This window comes from Vidua macroura, chromosome 6 (assembly GCF_024509145.1).
Source record: "Vidua macroura isolate BioBank_ID:100142 chromosome 6, ASM2450914v1, whole genome shotgun sequence".
Taxonomy (NCBI): Eukaryota; Metazoa; Chordata; class Aves; order Passeriformes; family Viduidae; genus Vidua; species Vidua macroura.
Genome location: NC_071576.1, coordinates 41,296,149 through 41,315,256, shown reverse-complemented (window position 1 = coordinate 41,315,256; position 19,108 = coordinate 41,296,149). Strand labels below are relative to the sequence as shown.

At 41.3% G+C, this 19,108-nt stretch overlaps 1 protein-coding gene across 4 annotated transcripts; it reads left to right on the top strand.

The window, feature by feature from the left end:
* The first annotated feature begins 1,210 nt into the window (after positions 1–1,210).
* API5 (apoptosis inhibitor 5) lies at positions 1,211–18,934 on the top strand. 4 transcript variants are annotated; one of them, XM_053980457.1, is made up of 14 exons: positions 1,211–1,347; positions 5,471–5,632; positions 6,444–6,537; positions 7,480–7,545; positions 7,909–8,060; positions 9,378–9,584; positions 10,137–10,241; positions 10,928–11,017; positions 11,595–11,776; positions 12,914–13,007; positions 13,517–13,573; positions 14,615–14,691; positions 15,030–15,166; positions 16,774–18,934. In XM_053980457.1, exons 1-14 carry the CDS (start codon positions 1,279–1,281, stop codon positions 16,851–16,853), a joined length of 1,572 nt encoding a protein of 523 aa, XP_053836432.1. In that variant the 5' UTR covers positions 1,211–1,278; the 3' UTR covers positions 16,854–18,934. The 4 variants fall into 4 exon arrangements, with proteins under 4 accessions (XP_053836432.1, XP_053836435.1, XP_053836433.1 ...); XM_053980458.1 differs by lacking the exon at positions 1,211–1,347 and adding an exon at positions 2,331–2,444; XM_053980459.1 differs by lacking the exon at positions 1,211–1,347 and adding an exon at positions 2,558–3,181.
* The last annotated feature ends 174 nt before the right edge of the window (positions 18,935–19,108 follow it).

The following is a 19,108-nucleotide window of genomic DNA, read 5'->3' as shown; positions in this document are numbered from 1 at the left end:
ATTCCCACTACTAAGATTAGCCAGCATATTCTTTTAAGATTACTTCGGGTAAATATGATGGCCACAAGAACACGGAGGGGCAGGATGTGGTTAGAGCTCTCTTGGATCTGACAGCAGCCACAAGCTTCCACACTCTCAGACCCCGTCAGAGTGTGCAGGAATGACATGAATCCACCAGTGGACAGGTAAAGGCATTGGGTCTTAGTTCAAGGAAGGAGAGAAAGATGAGTGATGCTGTCACTACTGCCACTGGCTAAAACACTGAATAGAGAAAAAGAAGGTGGTAAATGATTGATGCTGCTGTCCATCCCTGCTGCATGGACTCTGGAGACAGGGTGGAGCTTCAAATGCCTCCAACAGCATCATTCATGCTGCTGGGAAAGATATTCAAAAAAGGTCCAGTGCTTTGTGTAGATCAGCCTCAGATTCACATCTTTCATTTTAAGTGCCTGTGAAATTTGCAGGAGGCTAAAGCATATTGATATCCAAGGAGAAGACACTGACTGCTACAGCCTTAAAACTTTTGCCACAATTTCTATTTGGCGATTAAAGCCTAAAGAACACATGCTGCCTTCGTTGGTATGAGATGCAGATACTTCAGTTTCTGGAATTAGGGAGCATCTTCTTCTGCAGGAAAAGATGCAAATCACCAGATCACAGGAAAGCAGTCTGTCTCGTACTAGGAGCTCAGCGTGCAACAGGCACTTCCCGAGCATCTTCCAATGTAGTTGTGTAGGACAGACAAAAAGGGATACAGAAAAGAGGCGCTGGGGAAAAGCATCAATCAAGGGAAGGAGAAGGAGTATGAAGAAAAACCCGGGGGGGGGTGGGGGGGGGTGGAGGGCAGGGGGGAACAAAAAAAACTGCAAGAGGTGAAGGCCATGGCGCATCTGTGAGCGCAAGAACCCCGTAGCGCGGCCCCGGCCCGAGTCTGTGGCGGGGCGGATAACGCAGGGCTCGGTGAGCAGCCGCTAAGGCCGGGCGCTGCAGGAGCGCGGCGCGTTGGGCGCTCCGCGGGCGCGGTCCCGCTCCCGCTCCCGCTCCCGCTCCCGCTCCCGCTCCCGCTCCCGCTCCGCCTTTGGCGCCCGCGGGTCGCGGCCCTGCAGTGCCACCGCCCACCGCCAGGCGGCGGCGCGCAGGCGGCGGCGCGCGGCCGCTCCGGGACTGGCGCCTCGCTGGTGCTGACGACGCGGCCCGAGCGGGAGCGGCGGCCGGAGCGGCGGCGGCGTCAGTGGCGGGTTCGGTGTTTCGGTGGCTCTGCCCCTTCCCCGCCGCGCCATGCCCACCGTGGAGGAGCTCTACCGCAACTACGGCATCCTGGCGGACGCCACGGAGACGGCGGGCCAGGTGCAGTGTGGCTGCGGCCTGCAAGGCCTCGCTAGGCCTCGGGCTTGCGTAGCGCCGCCGCGAGGAGTTCCGGGCCGAGGCGGGGTGGGCGGGCCGGGGTGCCGTCGGAGGGCCTCCTCGCCTCGCCGCACAGCCGGCGATCCTCCGGGGCTGTGCTCGGGGTGGGTTTCCTCAGGCCGGCGGCGGCGCAGGGCGGGTGGAAATGAGCAGCGCGCCCGCGGATCTGCAAGGACCGTAGTAGCTCCCGTCGCTTTTGCAGCATCCGCGTTGTGTCAGCAGCTCTCCTTTAAATGCGGCGTCTCGGATATTGACCGGCTCTTAGCTAGAGTCAGGCTGTTTTTTCAAAGGAGGGGGGAGGAGTTTCGCCTGGCGAATTCGGGCCTTGAAGTCTTTTGACACCGCACTTGCAGATCCAGCGCGCTTGCAGATCTGGAGGGCGTCTGGCAGGCTGTCTTGCTAAAAAGCTTGCTGAGGGAAGGTGAAGTCTGTTATGGTTTGAAAGCTTCCCGTAGCCCTTTGTTTTTTTCTTCCTTGAGGCAAGAAGGTAAGGTCGACCTTCCCAATTGAAGAAGATTTTTTCTGTAAAATCTTGGCAAGATCTGCCACTTGTTTATACCATTATTGAATTACTCAAGAAAAGAAGATTACTTGGAATATTACCAGTATAAGATATTATGACTAGTTACAACTAGTTTTGGAATTGTATTAGTCCCTCATTTTCCCAAATGGCACCCTGAAAAAGCAGATTTTTTTTTTCCTTTTGGTTGTAATGTCAATAAGCAGGAAAGTAGTTTTGCCATATCTGTATCTAACCACGGATTGTAAATTAAACGAGAACACTGCTATACAATGTCACTTAGTTCTTTAAGAGAACAAATATTTTGGTGGTTGGTTGGGGGCAGGGGGATGTTAAAGTTTTTTTGTTTTTAGTTTTAATTCAGGTCCGTTCACTTTGCTTCTGTGGTTATGCCCTAGTGAAACAAAGCATCACCTCAGAGCCAAAAAGAAAGTGCAAATAAAATGCAGGGAGAGGTGCAGAGTAAAACATGCTGTTACCTTGTCACTTCAGAAATGCAGTTCATCTCACTTTGATTCTTGTGAGTAGCTTTTGTGAGGAAGGAATGGCCATCTTAGGTAGAGCAAACTCCAGCATGGCTAAGAAATGCAGCCTGTGACAAGGTAGGTGTGTAAGAACCTCTGAGGGTAAGTATAGAGTGGGGATTCCTAAAACACTCTCCCAGCTTTGCCCCTCTCCAGCTTTTGGGTTCCCAGAGCCAGAGGAAGTGTCTCTGTAACAAGCATAACTTGTGAGGTTATTCTTCAGTGAACTTTCCTGATGCTTTGTTGAGCTGAGTGTGCTTCTGGCTTCTGGTGTTCTGTGCTAAAACAGTTCATTGTTTTGTTAACCTTTGTGACGGAGTTACCTCTTTGAATTTGTCATTTCATAATCTTGCTTGGTGGCTCCAATTTCTGCATTCTGAGAAGCCATGAGTAATTGTTCCTTGTTCATCAGTTTTATCTCACTTAGTGCTTTATTATCTCTTAACAACATCATGAATGTGATCTCTTACTGCAAAACGTCATGGTCACCCTGTCTCAAATAAAGAAATATTGAGCATGGGCATGGGGACTACCAGAAGTTATGTCATCAAAAGAAGTACTGAGCTTGTAAAAGAGTGTTTCAGTTGAGAAAGGGGCTCAGGTATGAGGTGTCCACAAGTGGAATGAAGGTGAGAAGTTGAAAAAAACTATTAGGAAGCTGGCTGAAAATAAAGAGGAAGACAAACATTTCTTCATAATGCATTGTGAGACTTGGCACAGGACACTGTGCAGGGTATGAATTGACTCAAGAACTAACCTAGAGAAGTTAATGGATGATTGGTCAATTAATATCCAGCTTAGGACATTCCTTTGTTACAGATGGGAAGGGAATGCACAAAACAGAAGGATCACACTGCATCTGTAGTTGCCTGTGGTTTTTCTAGAGCATTCCATGCCTCCAGGTACAGATAAAACAAGCTCCTGCCTGAACTGTATTTTGCCTACATGGTAGGTGCGGCGTGGGTTTTCGCTCTCCCCGGCTGCACGCAGCTCTTGGGAGCCCGGCTGTGGCGTAGCTTCCACGTGCTGCCGGGGTTTGCTGCCGCGGGTTCCCGGACACGGCTCCGTGTCTCGGGTGCGTGGGCTGGCCAGCCGCTGTTACCGTGCGCTAGGGACCCGGCAAAGAGGAAGGAATTTGTCCATTTACTCCGTGCTTGGCAGGAACGGTTTATTGGTCACACATGGCGCGGTTCAATGGAAAGACGCGACCGCTCCCGGCACTCGCATGGGAGAAAATGGCGCCTGATTGCCGGCGGGATAGGGCTTTATGGAGGGGTGGGGCGAGAGGATCCACGGCGTGCTGCCCAATAGGGGCGGCTGCCGTGGCGGTGACGCCAGCAACCGCGACCAACCAGAGAACCCCGCAGGGGCGGGCACCGAGCCTTGGGCTGAGCGGGATCGTGTGGATTGGGGCGGCCAGCACGAGGTTTCCCAGGGCCGGACGGCAGGGTGGTTACAGGAGCGGCACAGGGGGAAGAATCCGGCAACAGGCAGCATGGGGCCAGAAACCGCGGGGGGGGAACAACACGGGGGAAACGCGGGATTACAGAACTTAACATAAATTAAAAACCCTAATCTAAACCCAAACTCCGGGATGCAACAGGTAGGAGTAATTAGCATGCATGAACACAAATGCAGGGAACACAGGCTACTCTGTTCCATTGCTGCGTGAATGCTTTTTCATATGTATTAAGTTTTATCTTATGTGTTCTACAACAGAACTTGCTCTTAACATGCAGCCTGAGAGCCCATGTCTGTACTGATGTGTGTTTTCATTGCTAGTTTGTGCTGGCTCATTCCTGCCTTTGCTGCTGAGTCCACTGCATTGGCCCAGCTACAGAGTGAACTTGGTGATGATGTGGTTCAGCTGAAAGGCAACTGATTCATTCACTGCTTGTTTTTCATCCAGATCTGTGTCCCACTCCAGATTCTGGCAACACAGCTAGCAACAAACTGTAGGGAGTGCTTCAGGAGCATGGGCGCTAAATTTTAAAATGCAGCTTGCTTTAGAGGGCATTAATACAGTGTGCTGCTTTGTAAATCAGTATCTGTATTTGCTATGGGACATCTTTCATGTGGCGTAGTGGTGATACACGTATCTCTGTGGCTCTGAGAAATTTAATGTAAATAAAGCAAAGAAGGTGTCCTGTGCTGTCAGGGTTGCTTTTCAAAGTAGAATAAGCTGTTTTAAGCATTCTTTTTCACAACCATGAGGAAAATTAATCTTAAAAGTTCCTGATTTCTGCTAGTATCCTAATAATGCTGACTTCTATTTCAGAAACACACAACAAAAACTTCAATTAATTTAAAGTTTTGTTCCTGCAGGCACAGAATCAGAAGCACCTATGTGATTCTAGTTGGAGCAGCTAGAGAAAATTTTACTGTTGTGGAAGTGTTTCTTCCTGTATTTGGAATATATATTTCTATAGTTAAAACTGGAGGTTTCTGGGATTTTTTTTTTAATCTAGTTTCCCTTAACAGTTCTTCCAAGCACTGTGTTTCATCCGAGATTAACTACCTGAATCGATACCAGAGATTCCAAGTGAAGTTAACTACCTGAATAGATACCAAAGATACTTTAGCACCATATATGTTAATAAGAATTCATGATCCACTGCAGTGGCACAGTTACTGGGAAAAGTAATCTGTACTTCAGAGACAATACATGAGCATACAAAAGGCAGAAACTCCTTGAAAAACTGGCCAAGTTCAGTGGCAGGGATCACAGAATTCCTTGCACTAATCTAATCACAGTGTGCAAGAGGTGTAGGGCCAGCAGCTGGAGCGGTACACGCTTGAACTGACAGAAGCCAGAATAACAGTAAAAGCTAGGCAACAGAGGCAAATATTGCCAAATTGGCATGGCTATATCATGGCTAAGAGAAAAATATATTCCTTTGTAAGAAGCTTGTATAATGTGGTTCACTTAAATAGTTTCAGAGAATGGGAGAAAAAAGTCTTTCCTTGTTTTGAGAATAACCCAGGGTTTTTCCATTTATGTATTCTGGTTTTGTTTTTTCAGCATAAGGATGCCTACCAGGTGATCTTGGATGGTGTGAAAGGAGGTGCCAAGGAGAAGAGACTTGCAGCCCAGTTTATTCCTAAGTTCTTCAAGCATTTTCCTGAGTTAGCTGACTCAGCTATCAATGCCCAGTTGGACCTCTGTGAGGATGAAGATGTTTCTGTAAGAATAAGAGCCTTGTAGCAAGTTGATACTTTGAATTTATATTTTGCTATTGTTTTCTCTTTTTGTTTAATGGTCTGTGTCTTTTGGGAGAAAAGGGTTGATCTTTGGAGAAGATAAATTTAATTGTATTCTTGCATTTAATTCATTGTGTGGTGGTTTGGGAAGATGCATGAGTTTTCATTTATCTTTTTTAGCTCCCACCACTGATCAAAGGAATAACTCTGTAGAAAGAAACTTTGAATATTTGAATAGCATTTGAAGTTATTTGAATAGCATTCACATGGTTTCCTATCAAAAGGCACTTTGTGGTAACTGATTCTGATGAATAAATGCTGCTGGGAGACAGAATCTTGTTTGCACCTGAGAACCACGGGGATGTGATTCTGACTGTTGTGCTTCTTGAGATGCTTCATGCTGGTTCTTTGGTACTGGTAGAAGCTGTACCTTTGAAGCATCTCTGTTTATCAGGTCTTAAAGGATTTCGACAGATTATTGAAGGATTTTTTTCAGTGTTGGGAACAAACCCTAGAGCTTAGCCCTGCCATTTGCACAACTGTAGAACTGTCCTTCCTGTCAGCAAATAGAACTCCTTAATAATGCACATTCCAGCCTTTATTTTGTCAATCATATGAATGGTTTTGTGAACAAAAGTGCTGTGTGAATTTGGTTTTTCTCCAGTGTTGCCTAGCTCTAAGAAAAATACATTATTTTCTTCATGAATATGTCAAAATACTGGGATTTGGGGTGTTATGTAATTCCTGAAATTTTAAAATTTTTTTAATTTCTACGTTATTGACAATTTCAACAGATCCGTCGACAAGCAATCAAGGAATTGCCTCAGTTTGCTACTGGAGATAATCTTCCTCGGGTAGCAGACATACTGACCCAGCTTCTGCAGTCAGGTAAGAGACATATCCTGGCTGATCTCCTCATGTCACACCTAAATATGTATACAGTTTTGGTTCTGTAAAACATTTTTCATTGATTCATAATTTATCCCAGTGCTGTTCCTGTCCTTCTTGTGTTTTCGCCTGTTTTATATTTGCTGTACAGTTAGGCTGAAAGGGCAGTAATTTTTCTAATTGAAACAAAAAATCTGTCTTTTAAATAAAACAATTTTTTTTCATTCAAGTTCTCTGAAAGCATCTGTAGAAAAAGGCAAGGGGGGGGAAACCTTCCAGTTATGGACTGCAGCAAATTGCTTTCTGAAAAAGAGTTACTGAATTTCTGATCCAGTTTCTAGAACCTGAAATGGCCTGAGGGCATTTTGTTCCACACAGTTGTACTTTTGGTGCAAAATAAATACCTTGGGGGTAAATTCAGAATTTAATATACATTTAATCTCAGTAAGTTATAAAGTACTAAATATTAGGTGTTCAAACTTCCATTAAAACTGCATGGTTAAGACTCTGGGCTTCTCAATAAGATAGGTTTGGGTTTTCTGAGATTTATGTATTTCTCCATTTAGTTTAAGAGAGAAATAGTTCCTGCCACATAGAAATACTGTAAATTAATTAAGAGTTTAAATATAAATAACTACGTATTTTACATAAATTAAGTGAAAGTTAGCTTGTTTATTAAAATAACTAAATATATAGATTAATAACTTCCCTTCAAGTTTTCAGTCCTTCAAGTTTTGATTTTTTTTTTTTTTTTTTGCTTTCAGCTTCCATAATCATTGTTTTTAACTTCCTCAGTCTAATAGTTTTTAAAAATACAGGTTATGTTGTTTATAGGTAAATGCTGAAGACAGAATACTTCTTGTGCAATGTTAGCCATTTTGGTTTTCTGCTCTTACCTTTCCATTTTGAGTCTATGTATATTAATTTTTTTTCTCTCTCCAGATGATTCTGCAGAATTCAATTTGGTGAACAATGCCTTGCTCAGTATATTTAAGATGGATGCTAAAGGTAAAGGACACGTTTTTATATACATGGCTTTTATTAATATTTTCCAGTCTGTAGTAGGATGAGTATAGGACTCAATTTTGTATCTTGCTAGTACAGTGCAAAAGTGAGACACACACTAATTGTTTGGTTTTGCAAACAGTACTGAACTTAATAACTATGTATTTGAATTATGCAGACTAATAAAAGAGTGTGAATTTTTATGTCAAGATATGTGAAAATTGTAATTTTTTAAAAAAAGTTAGTATAGCAGTTATTTTAAAATGTATTATAGGATCTTAAAAGGAGGGACTTCTTCCTCTGTGTAAAAGGTCCAGGTCACAACTTCTAAAATAATTTGTGTTACCCAATTTATTCTTCATTCAGGGACTTTGGGAGGTTTATTCAGTCAGATTCTTCAGGGAGAGGATATTGTGAGAGAGCGAGCCATTAAGTTCCTTTCTACAAAACTGAAAACCTTACCAGAGGAAGTGATGACAAAGGAGGTGGAGGAATTCATATTGACTGAATCAAAGAAGGTGAGTGTCTGATTTCAGTTCAAATTCAAGTATTGTTCAACCATCCCTTATCATTGGTGTTGTTTTGGAGGTCTGTTTGAGCATTGTACAAATCTGATCTTGCAGTTACCTATTCTGATACACTCCAAAGTTGGCAGCATTTTTTGTGGTAATGTTAAAACCATGGCTCTTGTAATTTTGTAAGAGTGACTTTGATTAGAATTGGACCTAATCATTCACATCAGAAAGGATCTTTGAGAGATTGATCAGCTCAGTGAATCGTGCTCAGCTGAATTCTGATCAGACTTCTTTGTGCTTTTTCCAGTTGGGTTTTGAAAACCTCTAACAAAGGAGAGTTCCTATACTCTCTGGGCAACCAGCTTCAATGTTCAATTGTCTGCAAGAGATCATTTTCCCCCCCTCTATCCTGTTGAAACCTCCCCTTTTAGTTTTGTGTCATTGTTTCATTCTGACCATGTCCACCTCATCACAGAACCTGGCTGCTATGGGTGATGTCTTGCTCTGAAGTTGGAAGATTAGTTAGTTTGCCCCACCCACATACAGCTCTCTTCCTTTAGGCTGGAAAAGCCCGATTGCTTTAGGTTCTCCTCACAGCTCATGTGCTCTAGACACAGATCACCTTGTTGATTTGCTTTCCTAAAGCTTATCAAGCACTTCCTCATATAGGAGAGCCCAACACTAGGTGCAGTATTCCACATTTGGTCAGATGACAGCCCAGCCAAGGACCTGTCAATCCTCTGTTCCTTTTGTTTCCCTTAGGCTTTGCTCTTGTCCTTAGCCCAGAACACTGCTTTTCGCCCAAGGTATGGTGCTGTCACTTGTGTTAGCCTGCTGTCACCCAGAAACCTCAGTCTTCTCAGCAGAGCAGTTCCCCAGCCAGTCAGTCCCCTACCTGTGCTGATGCAGGGAAGTTGGTTCATCCCAGGTGCAGCATTTGGCATTTGTCTTTGTGGAATCTTAGGAAATTTCCGTGCATTCCCTAAGCTGAGAAAGATGCAAAAATTTTAAAATAACCAATAATGATTAGATACTTGTTTAACATTTATTCCGCCTGAAGGATTTGATTTTTGTTAGATAGGACTTTGTTCTCAATTTAGAGTTAAAAAAATTGTTTCCTATGCACAACTTGATGACAGTTGCTTTGATTTGTAGGTGCATTCAGTTATACTAAACGTTTTCATATGTTCCTTCAAACTTCTATTTTGAAATAACTAAATGCTAAATATTTGCATACTTTACCTTTTCAAATCGGGTAGGTTTGACTTGGAGGTTTGCAAATTGCCACCACAAAAATATGTTTTCTGTTTCTCTGTTAAGGTTCTGGAAGATGTGACAGGCGAGGAATTTGTTCTGTTCATGAAAATATTGTCTGGATTAAAAAGCTTACAGACAGTCAGTGGGAGGCAGCAACTGGTGGAGCTGGTAGCTGAACAGGCTGACCTGGAACAAACGTTCAATCCATCAGATACGGACTGTGTGGACAGACTTCTGCAGTGCACTCGGCAGGCAGTGCCATTGTTCTCAGTACGTATTTGTTTGCTTTGCATGAGGACTACTGAGGAAAGTTAATGGTTGGAGCTTGGCTTTGGTGTTCCCAATGATTATGTTTGAAAGACCACAAATCAGTACTTCTCTATTTTTAACCTCTAAAGTATCCAAATGTTGGAAAACATCCTTACAGCCTCCAACTACAACAATATTTTGTGTTAGTCTCTTCTCTTTTCAAATTTAAGATTACAATTACAGTGAATTATGACAGGATTCTCACATTATTTTGCATGAATTTTATTATTTCAAGTCTAGTGCCGGGCAATTGCAGAGCTTAAGGGCCTATTCTTGGGTTGCAAGCAATCTTTACAGCTGCTGTTGGGGACATCCTCTGAATTTAGGCTACCTGCAAGGAGGTCTGTGTCTTAGAAATAAGAGGGAAGTTTAATAAAGCTTTAAGGTACAGCTGTGAGGTGGGCATTTATAATGGTGGAGGGGTGATGGGAGAAAAACACTTAGCCCCTTCAGACTCAAGAGTAACGTGAATGATGTGTGATGGTTTATTTGTGGGTTTGGGTTTTTTTTCAGAAAAATGTTCATTCCACAAAATTTGTTACTTACTTCTGTGAGCATGTTCTGCCAAACCTCAGCTCTTTGACTACTCTAGTGGAGGGTCTTGATATCCAGTTAGAGGTAAGCCAAAACTAAAATGTCTTCCAAATAGTGAAAAATAACCATCCTAGATAAAGACAGCTATTTTAAAAATCATAAGCTGCTTCCTCAAGTAGTTCTCATTTCTTGGCTTGTAGGAAAAGCAGCTGCACTAGAAAAAACATTTGCTCCCTTGAGGCATGACTGAGCATTGCCTTTTAAAGCATGTGTCATCTGTCCCAAGCTTTTGAAGCAAGGTAGAATAAGTAGATCAGTGTAATCGTTTTTATATTACTCTCAATTTTTTTAAGCACATAGCATTTATTGAAATGATGGTTGCATAGTTTGGGCTAATTTAGCCTCCTAAGGGAGTGGCTTAATGTGTGTAATTTTGTTTACATTAATCAGTGCTATGGCTTCAGTTAGATCTCTGTGGCTCTCACTTGAAGGTGAGCTGTGCTGCAGATGTGGAAGATTAAGTTTTGTTTACTTGTTGACTAATGCTTGTTGGGATTAGACACACAAACCTGTGTTTCTCTTTACAGACAGGAAAAACAAATTAGGCATGTTCTTCCTTGAATTCCTTCTTGCTGTTTTGGGAGGGGTTTAGTTGTAATAGCTGGCCTCTACTGTGCCAGCCATAGTGATGTGATAATTGATTTTAAGTTGAATGTTAAGCTTGTGTACTTTCAGTTAACACACAAAAACCTGGCTATCCTTATGTGTAGGTTTTGAAGCTTCTCGCTGAAATGAGTTCATTTTGTGGTGATATGGAAAAGCTTGAATCAAATTTGAAGAAGCTGTTTGATAAATTACTGGTAAGACTAATTCAATTTTTATTCATGTAAAACACTAAGAAATTAAGTTTTCATCAAAACAAGTTATTTTTATGTATTCATCTCTTTATCCTTTTTCTGAAGTGGCTATTTCAGAGATATGCCTGTCCACTGATAGAATGTTGAATATAATTTTGCAATTTAAAGCCTTTGTAGATAGAAAGCTGTTACCTGAATAATGTTTTTAATCCAGTAAACTCATGTGTGTTTCTTCTTTTTAAATTTCATAGTAATGAGAGACTCATGTTGATGTCATTAAACACTGTATCTACACTGACAATTCAAAGCAAATTCAGCACTATTTCAGAAGCATTGGTGCAGTACATTATTGCTTCCTGTGGTAATTGTGCCACCATAGTATTTCCTCTGAGTTGAGTCACAGAAGTGTCAGTAAACAACCTGCACCAGGACTTTACTCAGTACTTCATTTATTAGCATAGAGATGGTGGATACTTCTTAAATTGTTGGCACAGATAAAACATCCAATTCAAACACTGTGAAAGAGCAGTCAGTCAGCATAAATGTGTCTCATGCATTTGTTTTCCTTTCTGTTCTTCAGGAGTATATGCCCCTCCCACCAGAGGAAGCAGAAAATGGGGAAAATGCTGGCAATGAAGAGCCCAAGTTGCAATTCAGCTATGTGGAGTGTTTATTGTATAGCTTCCATCAGCTAGGTCGCAAACTTCCAGACTTCCTCACAGCCAAGCTGAATGCAGAGAAATTGAAAGATTTCAAAATCAGGTAAGCGTTAATGTTCTGGTACAAGGTATTTGTTAAAAAGTTTTAGTGGTGTTCCCCAGGGCTCAGTACTGGGGCCTGTCCTATTCAACATCTTTATCAATTACTTGAATGAGGAGATTGACTGCATCTTCAGTAAGTTTGTGGGCAACACCAAGTTGAGTGGGAGTTTTGATCAGCTCAAAGGTAGGAAGGTCTGCAGAGGCTTTTGGATGGGCTGAGGACAACTGCATGAGATTTAATAAGGTGGAATGTTGGGTCACAACAACCCATGTAGCACTGCAGTTTGGGCCAGAGTGGCTTGAGAGCTGATCAGCAGAAAGGGGCTTGGAGGTGCTGGTTGACAGCCAGCTGGGTATGAGCCAGCAGTGTGCCCAGGTAGCTAAGAAGGCCAATGGCATCCAGACCTGTATCAAGAATAATGTGACCAGGAGGACCAGGACAGTGATTGTCCCACTGTACTTGACACTGGTGATGCCTCACCTCGAATGGTGTATCTGGTTTCGGAACCATCACTTCAAAAGGGACATTGAGGTGCTGGAGTGTGTCCAGAGAAGGGCAGTGGACATGGAAGGGTCTGGAGCATGACGAGTCTCATGAGGAGTGTCTGAGGGTGTAGGGGCCATTTAGTCTGGAGAAAAAAAGGCTCAGGGGGGATCTCATTGGCTTCTACAACTGCCTGACTGGAGGTTGTAGTGAGGTAGGAGTTGGTCTCTTCTGCTATGTTTCAATGGAAAAGACAAGGAAATGGCCTTATGTGGCACCAGGAAAGGGTCAGATTAGATACTAGAGAAAAAAAATTTACTGGAAGACTGGTTGGGCACTGGAATAAGTTGCCCAGAGAGGTAGTGGAATCACTGTCTCAGGAAGTGTTCAAGAGGCATCTGGATGTGGCACTTGGGGGTATGGTTTAGGTGTGACAGTTGCATTAGCTGATGCTGTAGGTCTCTTCTAACCTTTATAATTCTCTGACTCTAAAGTGTGAATTATTGTCTGGATGCTAAATTCAATTGATCAAAAACTTACTTGGAGCATTTTTCCTTAAGGGAAAGAAACAAGACTACAGCTTCCCTTTGCTTATGCTTTTGTTTCTACAGGACTATGTAAATTTTACTAAGGGATTGCTTTTAAATGTTTTAGGCTACAGTATTTTGCTCGAGGGCTGCAGGTGTATATTCGACAGCTTCGTCTGGCACTTCAAGGAAAAACAGGAGAAGCTTTGAAAACAGAGGAGGTAAGAATTGTTCAGGAATTCAGATTTTTCTAATTGAGCCTACTGAAAGAACCATTGGTACATATTAATAGGCTGCAGTCAGTTTTAAGTATGCAAATAGATTAAGGGAATAATAGAGCTAACATTATTGCAAGTGCATGTTACCTTATGCTCCATTTTGCAAGTGAAGATGATCTAATTTCAACTTTCAGCTGCTCGCTGCAGCCACATCTATTTGGTTTAATTGTGCTTTGTGCTTTGTTTTGAAGGGGAAATTTTCATTGTTGAGCAAAAAAACCCACAGTGGGAACTACACTGGAACATTAAATGGAACTAGTTAGTGTGAAACTACAAGAATCTTAAAAGCAGCTGTAATAAAAACTTGGAAGTGTACACACCTTTCACTATCACTACTACTAATTACAATAGCAATTAACTAGGAAGAGCAGTGTGTTTAATGTTATTACTTCATGTAATGAGGTTGACATAAAGCTACTAGATGCTCATTGGTGTCTGGTTTTTTTTTACAGAACAAGATTAAAGTGGTTGCCTTGAAAATAACCAATAACATTAATGTTTTAATCAAGGTAAGTCCTCACATTATGAATTACTAAATTCCCACTGCAGAGTAACCTATGCAGAAGAAAGAAATAGATTTAAACCAAGTTGTTTTGTGTTATTGTGTTAGTTGGTGATAGGCAGCTCGGAGTTGGTGCTGAAGAGAGGTGGATCTTGCTGATCGTGCTAGCAGCTTAGCTTTTGCTGCTAATTGTCTTGGGATCGGGTGTGGACACACTTTCTTGCAGCACTAGTTGTCCCCAGGAAAAGACCACCTTGCTTCTTTAGGGGTCTCTGGATTTTCCTGTCATTTCCCTTTCCTACAGTGTCAGTGGGGAGTACGGAATAGTTCAAAGAGGTGCAGGGAGATAAAAAGGAGGGAGGAGGCAAAGCAAGCTTCTGTACAGAACCTGTTTCTGCAAAACACCTAGAAGAGATGGGCTGCAAGAAAGAGACTTTCATCTGGAGCCCATGAAACCATTCTGATTTCTTCTAATCCACTTTTCCTCTCTTTCTTCACTCTCACTTCCCACAATAAACCAAAAACTCAGCCCACCATATAGAGAAGCCTATCTTGTACCATCATAGGGATATCAGATGTCTTCCAGCCGGAGCCACTGTAGTTCATTGTAAGATGCGTGATGTGCACAGGAAAGGAGAGAGCCTGAAAGCCTGGGCTTTCTCTGTAGATGCCCCATTCCTTGGAACATTCAAGGCTGGATTAGATGGGGGTCTGAGCAACCTGATCTAGTGGAAGATGTCCCTGCTCATTGCAGGGTCATTGAAGTAGATGGTGTTTAAACATCCCTTCCAACCCAAACTAGTCTATAATTCTGTATTTGGTCGGCGTAAGACACTATTCTGCTAAGATAAATTCTACTTGAATTTCCTAGTAAAGACAGTCAGATAAGGCAGTATTCTACTGCCTTCTTTCTCTGCCATGGGACTAAAGGATTTAAAATTATTGGAAAGAAGTGGTTTTTTTGGAGTCTCAGTAAGTAGCTAAAATTTTGAAGTGCAGTTGACATAAATTTAACTGTAGAATAAACTGTCCAATTCTGCATCCATAGGATCTCTTCCACATTCCTCCTTCTTACAAAAGTACAGTTACATTGTCCTGGAAACCAGTACAGAAGGCAGATGCAAGGTAAGAGTTCTTCATACAATAAAAGAAAATAGTGGGGTTTATTTTGTAAAAAGTAAAAATTATTCTCCCAAGCTGTGTCTGTACAATACAGACAGAATGTGAGCTAAAAGTTTCACATCAAAAAGAACACCCATCCTGTAGCTGTGAGTGATGCTCTTAGTCCTGCTTTAGGGATACTAAAGACAATCAACTGGAGACTCTTTTGAGATACTGTTGTTCAGGGCATTGTCATTGGCTGCTGCTGCCGCCTTCCAGTGGTTAAACTGTGTGGCTGAGCTACTGTTACTGTACTTGTCACCATAGGGCTGTAATGATACATTTTTGTTTTCTTCTGTCAGTCAAAAAAGAGCAAGTGAAGATACAACCTCAAGTTCACCCCCAAAGAAAGCTTCAGCAGGACCAAAAAGGGATGCCAGGCAAATATATAATCCTCCCAGTGGAAAATACAGCAGTAACCTGGGTAGTTTTTCTTACGGTAAGTTAGGCAGCTTGGAAAAACTTTGTCTAGTGACAGTTGTGTCTTGGGGTGGGGAAAATAAATATCACATTCATGGAAGATCAAATTCTACTGTCATGAATTTTTGTTTGTGATGGTCTCTTCCTAGCTGTTGATGTATTGGCAGTGTTTGAATGTCACCAGCCTATAACTTATGTCATTTGCAAGTTAATTTTAGTAGTGTTTTAATACCTAGAGTTAGTAATTGAACTGTTGTGTTCTCTGTTACGACACACAGTGCACTGGTTTCCCATTGAACAGGCCAGTTGCAGCAAATGGCAGTGCTGGGTCACCTCCTGTCATACGACTGGACCTGTGCTGCATTCCTATTACAGCCACTGGTGATGTTGCAGACCTGATCCAGAAGTTCTGGGAATTGCCAGGTTCACTGTGCATACACACAGTTATGTCCTCATGCTCCCAGTCACACTGAATCTGCCTTTCTGCAAGTCATATTTTTCGGTGAAGCACAAAAGCAGTTGCAGACTGAATGAGTAGGACCAGCAATGGCAGCAGCCAATTCCTGTCTTTACTGTAGGTCCATTGGTCCTACCTCTGGCAAGTAAATGGTCAAATAAACTTGACAAATGGTCACCCACACCCATGGGTTGAAAAACTATTATAAAGCTTTGGCAGATACATAAAGCAAAGAGAAGAGATAACACCATCTGAAAATTTCTTATTCTAGACTTCAGGTGACACACCTGTGTCTTTCAAGATAAGCTTGTAATCCTGCAGATCTAAGGATTGGGAAGCTTTCAACCAAAAATGTTTTATTGCTTGCTACTGTTTCTTGGTAGTGAGATGCTTCAGCCTCATCAGTCAGCTTCTGATTTTTATGGCCTTTAAAACCAGCATGCAGTTCTCTCTGTAGATTAATATAAACTGTATTTTAAGACTGTACATGAAGAAAAATCATGAAGGGGGAATGAGGGTTTGGTACATCTTCAAACAAATCCAAAGAAACTTAATTAGAGTTTGTGTTGTTGGGATTTTTTTTGCTGTGATAAGATAAGTTCTTAAAAAAGAGAAAGGAAAAACTTTAAATTTACAGTATGCAAGTATTTTGTGTGGTATCCATCTCTAGCTAGGATTTGTAACTAATATCAGCCCCAGAAAAAAGTATAATATGCTGGTGATAACTTAACGTTAAAGATAGGAAAGGACAGATAGAAAGACAAAGTTCTAGTTTTCCATAGTTCCATAAAATCACTAGTAGCAAGTCAGACTGACACCTCAAGGTTAATATTGTGTTATTGAACAGAAGGAAGAGCTAAGCAGCCAGTTTTCAATTCTGTGGTGATGGATTGGCCCAAATATGGTCCTAAATTACAGGGACAGTTATGTATCACAGTATTAGTATGCAGAAAGGCTGCACTTAATTTGGATGAGCTCGTTCTCCTGACCTCCTTTTAAAATTAGTGGGGTCCATTTTCCATCAGAAAATAAGTCAGCAATCTCATGGTCCATAAGCAGGCATAGCCTCAGGGACTGAAGTTACCCTTCAGTACCTCCAGATCCTGCTATTCAGTTTGGATCTGTATACAACATAAAACCTGCCTGAAAAGTTTCAACTTCTATTTCAGAGCAAAGAGGTGGTTTCCGGGGTGGACGAGGAAGAGGCTGGGGAGGACGTGGCAATCGCAGCCGAGGAAGAATCTACTGAGAAGACTGCTAAATCTTCCATGCCCCTGAAGGGCTAAAGTGAAAGTGCTACTCGGCAAGTTTGCTTGGAGCATTGTTTTCTTCAAGGACTGCCTTCCATTGAGACTGACTTAAATGTTCTTTATACCTTTGTATGTATGATCTACTTTTCTAACGGACTACAACTTGTCCATAGTGAAACTGCAACTGTATTTTTGGATGCTTACAGTCAGCAGATTTGGGTTCTTACTTTTGAAGTGTCTTCAAGATTCAAAATTGGAAAAGAGCATAGATATTTCATCAAAAGCTGCATCTTGACAGTTTGTATATTAACCTAAAAGTCAGCTACTGCATAACAGAAATATATAATCGAGTTTATGTATTAAGTAATGGACAGGAAAGGCATGACAACAGAAATAATGTGTTAGATAAGCTTAGCAGCTGAAGTAATCCTTTCCTCATGTATAACCATATTTTGCAATATGTGGAGAAGAGTACCATTGTTAAATTTGCTTTGATTTACTTTCTTTAATTGAATTGAATGAAATACATGCTGTTTTTTTTAAGTTTGCAACATGGCTGGAAATCTGTTCTGCTTGTAGCATGAAGCAGTCTTCTTACTTAGAGATGTGGAGAATGTGGCATTTTTTGGTTTGCACATCTTACTCTTCTCCGTGCATTGTAATACAAATGTGATGTTTTGAAAATTAATTTTTAATGTTTAATATGAATATGTGCATATAGTTATGCCGTGAAATCTCAGTAAATTAATAGCATAAAAAACCAAAACAATAAATGACGAATTATTTCAGGAATGGGTAAAGACTGATGCAGTGATTAAGCTTCCTAGACTGGAGCTGGACCACAGGCGTTTCTGGCTCTTTTCTGTTTTATGCAGATTTCTGGATTAGTTGGCACTTGAGGGTGGGCTGGTTGGTTGGTTTTTCTTGTTTTGTGATTTTTTGTGTGTGTGTGTGTTTTGGTTTTTTTTAACCAATAGTTGCATTTAAAAATATATAAATAAAATTGTATTTTGGGTAACATTGAAAAATTCCAGCTACATAGTTTGATTCAGGTGGAAAAATTAACAATTCCATGCTATTTTTTTTCATAGCAACTTGAGATTTTTATTTACTGGTGTGCACCCAGAAAATACAATGTAAGAGCACAATGCTTTTTTTTTTTAATTCTCACCACTCAAAATTTTAACTTCTCAGGTCATTCAACATTGTAAAGGAATTAGTATATAGTAAAAAGAAGTCAAAACAGGAAAAGAATTTTAATTAAGTGTTCCAGAGCATGTTGATGAAAAATACCTTAGGCTTTAGAAGAGTGAATAATACTTCTTACCCTCCTTTTCTTTGCCCAGCAATATCCACAGGTGATGTCTCCCCACCCTAGTTCCATTTGTATTTGCTTGTGAATCTGATTCAGGTGTTTTCATTAACATTCTTTAATATTTATCACTACAATCAGCAATCAGAAGGCCAGAATACCAAAATTATGTCCAAGTTAGAAACATCTGTTGAGGATGCTAAATTCAAAGTCTGTTTTTGCTTAACTCTGGAACAGTAGGTAGGAAATTTTGGACATTCCAGGACATGTGAGCTGACTTTGGATTTCTCATTACATGCCAGCTGCTAAACTCTGATTTGGCATTAAAATCATGAAACTTGGCTAAAAGCTTTGAAGGAGAAATTTCTGAGGTCAAAATGTCACTCTGAAAATAGGTACTAGATATGTAATAAGCTTCTATTGGGAGGGAAAAAAGGAAAAGTCATTTTGCACTTGTGGCTATAATGGGTATTTTGAGGGGATTTAATAATGTAATCCTAAAGCCTAAACATAGCTTGTATTTAGACTAGTAACTAGGTACTCGCAGCTTCTATTCTCACTGAATTTTGAGTGAGTTTTCTTTGTGTGACTCCTGTATTTCAGAGGTGATGTGCAAAGTTCTTGTGGCCTCAGAAGTAGTTAGATTATTTTTCTCCAGTTTCCTATCTAATTTTAACATAGTGAGTTCTTGTGGAAACACCTGTTTACCATCTTGTTGAATTGTAAATGTTCCCTTACAGCTTTGGAATAAATTCATTTTGTAATTTTGTTTGGCTCATTGTTTCACAGTTACTCTGCAGTATTTTGTCATCTTAGTAAAAGTTCTGTGGTACCTTTTTGTTGTAGTTCGGTTACTCCTTAGGTTGCTGTAGATCCAGAAAGCTGTTTACCACTAAGGAATGGATCATAATAAGACTGCATTAACTGTTTCAAGTTTTAAGT

Excerpts from the sequence above, each read along its gene's own strand:
- API5 (XM_053980457.1), top strand. The coding sequence starts at position 1,279 with ATGCCCACCGTGGAGGAGCTCTACCGCAACTACGGCATCCTGGCGGAC. Across the intron at positions 5,633-6,443 it reads GTGAGGATGAAGATGTTTCT|ATCCGTCGACAAGCAATCAA; the intron begins GTAAGAATAAGA and ends CAATTTCAACAG. Across the intron at positions 13,574-14,614 it reads ACATTAATGTTTTAATCAAG|GATCTCTTCCACATTCCTCC; the intron begins GTAAGTCCTCAC and ends CTGCATCCATAG.